Source organism: Mizuhopecten yessoensis, unplaced genomic scaffold, assembly GCF_002113885.1.
Source record: "Mizuhopecten yessoensis strain PY_sf001 unplaced genomic scaffold, ASM211388v2 scaffold4541, whole genome shotgun sequence".
Taxonomy (NCBI): domain Eukaryota; kingdom Metazoa; phylum Mollusca; class Bivalvia; order Pectinida; family Pectinidae; genus Mizuhopecten; species Mizuhopecten yessoensis.
In genome coordinates this window covers 109,897-113,151 of record NW_018405598.1, presented here as the reverse complement: position 1 = coordinate 113,151, position 3,255 = coordinate 109,897, and the positions used below count along the sequence as shown (strand labels likewise).

At 37.3% G+C, this 3,255-nt stretch overlaps 1 protein-coding gene across 2 annotated transcripts in view; it reads right to left on the bottom strand.

The window, feature by feature from the left end:
• LOC110449268 (alpha-2-macroglobulin-like) overlaps window positions 1-3,255 on the bottom strand; it is a 54,873-nt gene that overhangs the window by 14,934 nt on the left and 36,684 nt on the right. For both annotated transcript variants that reach the window (XM_021496022.1, XM_021496023.1), the window contains exons 32-33: window positions 1,878-1,968; window positions 1,122-1,196 (exon numbers count right to left, since the gene is read on the bottom strand). In XM_021496022.1, coding sequence (XP_021351697.1) covers window positions 1,122-1,196; window positions 1,878-1,968 — 166 coding nt within the window. The remainder of the gene's footprint in view (window positions 1-1,121; window positions 1,197-1,877; window positions 1,969-3,255) is intronic.

The window sequence follows — 3,255 nt, the reverse complement described above, 5'->3', positions numbered from 1 at the left end:
AAAAGAATCGCAAGGAAGCAAAATATACATTTTACATGTACTATGATGTGAGTCTTGTTTCCTTCCACCTCCATATTTGCTGGGCTAACAGAAATGTAAATACCGGTGCAATACTCATTTGTTAGCTTTGATTTGTTTTATTTCACCTTATATACCTCCTCCATCAAGAGCCAGGGTCAAAGTCAGAGATCCACTTTGTCTTTGACCTTTGGACCCAAATGACCTTAACCATTAAACCAATGACCCTGATCTTTGGTCAGTTGACTTATTCTTTAATTCCGACCAACTTTGCTTCTTAATATCATAACAAAATGTTCTTCAGTGAAAAATACAAAACTTGACCTTGATCCTTTGGACCGCGTAACCTGGCCCTAAGGTCAGTTGACTCTGTGTTAAGTTCTGAACAACATTGCTTCATAATGTCAAAACAAAATGTTCATCAGGGAAAAAGTACAAAATTTAACCTTCATCTTTGACCCAATGACCTTGACCTTTGGTCAATTGACTCCTTGTTTAATTCTGAGCAACATTGCTTTAAAGTGTCATAGCGAAGTGTTCACCAGTGAAAAGATACAAAATTTAACCTTGACCTTTGACCCAATGACCTGGACCTTTGGTCAGTTGACTCCTTGTTTAATTCTGATCAACTTTGCTTCATCATGTCATAACAAAATGTTCATCAGTGAAAAGATGCCAAATTTGACCTTGACATTTGATTCTAATGACCTTGACCTATGACCTCGACTTTATTCCGAACAACTTTGCTTCATAATGTCATAGCGAAATGTTCACCAGTGAAAAGCTACAAAATTTGACCTTGACCCCTGACCCGATGACCTTGACCTTGACAGACAGACAGACAGACAAGGTGATTACTATAGGGCATCCGTATCTCTGATACGGGGCCCTAATTAAGAATAGGAGCTGCGTCATAACTGATCAAATAGTTATTTTAATGTCAGTCTAGAAAAAAATACTAGCCGCTGAAGCTTGCTACTGACGTGGCTAGGGAGAATTTCTCTTTAGCTCAATCAGTAGAGCACAAAACAAGTAAAACAGAGGTCCTGGGTTTGACCCCTAACAGAGGGAAATAATTACCTCTATGACAGTTAGATAAATACCTTGTCAAAGTAGATGTGTACCAGGTTGCCATCCACTTCATATCTCTGAATCCCCAAAGACTGATCATTCACAAGCTAAGATGAAAAAAAAATTCATGATTTGAAAGATATTTGTGAAAATTGTACAGCCATGTTATTGTTGCAATCTTCACATTTAACTCATTGAATAAACAAATATGTACTTCCTCATCATTTTCTTTTAGCATTTTCCACTAAAGCAGGACCTGTGCGTTGGTGCCTCAAATTACCTTCATTTACTCCTAAATAAAAACTTGTGCAATAAAACAGTAGATTACCTCCCTTTGCTGTGATTTTTTTTTAAGTTCATATATGATACAGCCAAAAATATGCCATTAGTTTGTCCTTCATCCTCCAACGCAGTGAGGTTACATGTAGTATGAATTCAGGCATATATTGCCCTGGGGTAGCCTTTTTTGAATACGGTACTAGATTTACATACATATAGAAATGATACCATGCCCCATAAACTTGGTAAGCAAAGTTTGACTTATGAGTTGAAAAAACATAGTTTGTTTTTGTTATATGGAATATCGAGTATTGATCAACATTTACTAGGAGAAGGATGCTATCTTTTTCAAGTTGAGAGAATTTAGATATCACTTTTTAATATTCTACTGACCTATCAATAAAATCATTTTCAAGAGTCCCACAAACAAACAGTACTTGTTAACCATTGCCTAACATTTGAAGAATTTCCTCAGAAAATGTTTTCTGAAAGTTTGTGCTGATTTGTACCTCGTCCAATGTAGAAGTGACCGGTACCCATCCTGTGACCATCTTAACATCCACCATGGCCATGTTACTGACTCCTCCTGGTCCAGTGAATCTGTTACAGGCAAAACCAGGGATGTATTTCATTTCATCAAATTTTATTGACAAGATGTCGTAGTCAATTGGATTGAATAACAGGCAAAGCCTATATAAATTCTCTCCATCAAATGGCCAAAGTGGAATAAACAAGGAGACATAATATTTTAGACATGTTGCAAATGAAACAAGAGGCCCATGGGCCTTAACGGTCACCTGATATATTTATACAGAGAGTTGATTTTGTTTACAACATGAACAGAAATATTATTCAAAGTGACAAAAAACAATAAAACCACCTTATTCAATATCTAGTATACAGATTTCAGACTAAAAAGTATTTGAAACTAGCACTTCTGATTCTAAACAAGGAAAATGATGAAATTTTAGCACACTGACTCCTTTGAGCCCCACCCTACAGCCCTTGGGGATAGGGCTGGCTCAAAATTTTCAAAGTATCAAACTGTCAACTCAAGGTTATAATTCCAATCAAGTTATTAACATGTAATATTCAAAGTATCATTTGCCATTATAAACCATATTAAATTTTGCCCAAGGGTCAAGAAATTCACAATTTTGGTAAAGCACCTTAAGACCCTTCCATCTATGAAGAGTATTTGATTCTACCATATCTGGGTCTTGAGAAGAAGATTTTTGAAATTTTAGTCAATTTGACCCTTTTTGGCCCTGCCCCTCAGGCCCCTGGGGGCTTGGGACTAAACCGGCCACTATTTTTGTTGACCTTTGTCCATGGAAGGTCCCTGCAAAATTTCATAGAAATTGGTTCAGGGGTTTTGGAGAAGAAGTCGAAAATGTAAATTGTATGCGGACGCACAACAGACGACGACGGACAAAAGGCGACCGCAATAGGTCACTTGAGACTTTGTCTCAGGTGACCTAAAAATTAACACAAAATAATTCATATTAACACAAAGCTAAGGGGAAGTAACTCATGAAGGAAACATCTCACACACCTCATACACACTTACACACACATACAAGTACATGTACAAATACATTTATTTCAGCATATATACACACTATCATAGACAGATATTGGCAGGCTTAGACCATGGCCATGTCACCGACTCCTCCTGGTCCAGTGAATCTGTTACAGGCAAAACCAGGGATGTATTTGTAATTAAACAGGTAACAGGCAAATGATTTAAGGTACCCTTATGATGTTTCAAATTACTACTATTGTTTTTTGATGTATTGTCCGACAGACAGTAAGCTAGATGGTTCTAACAATATATTTAGTTTTGCATGTAACAAATTGTCCCCCCCCCCCCCCCCCCCCCCCCCC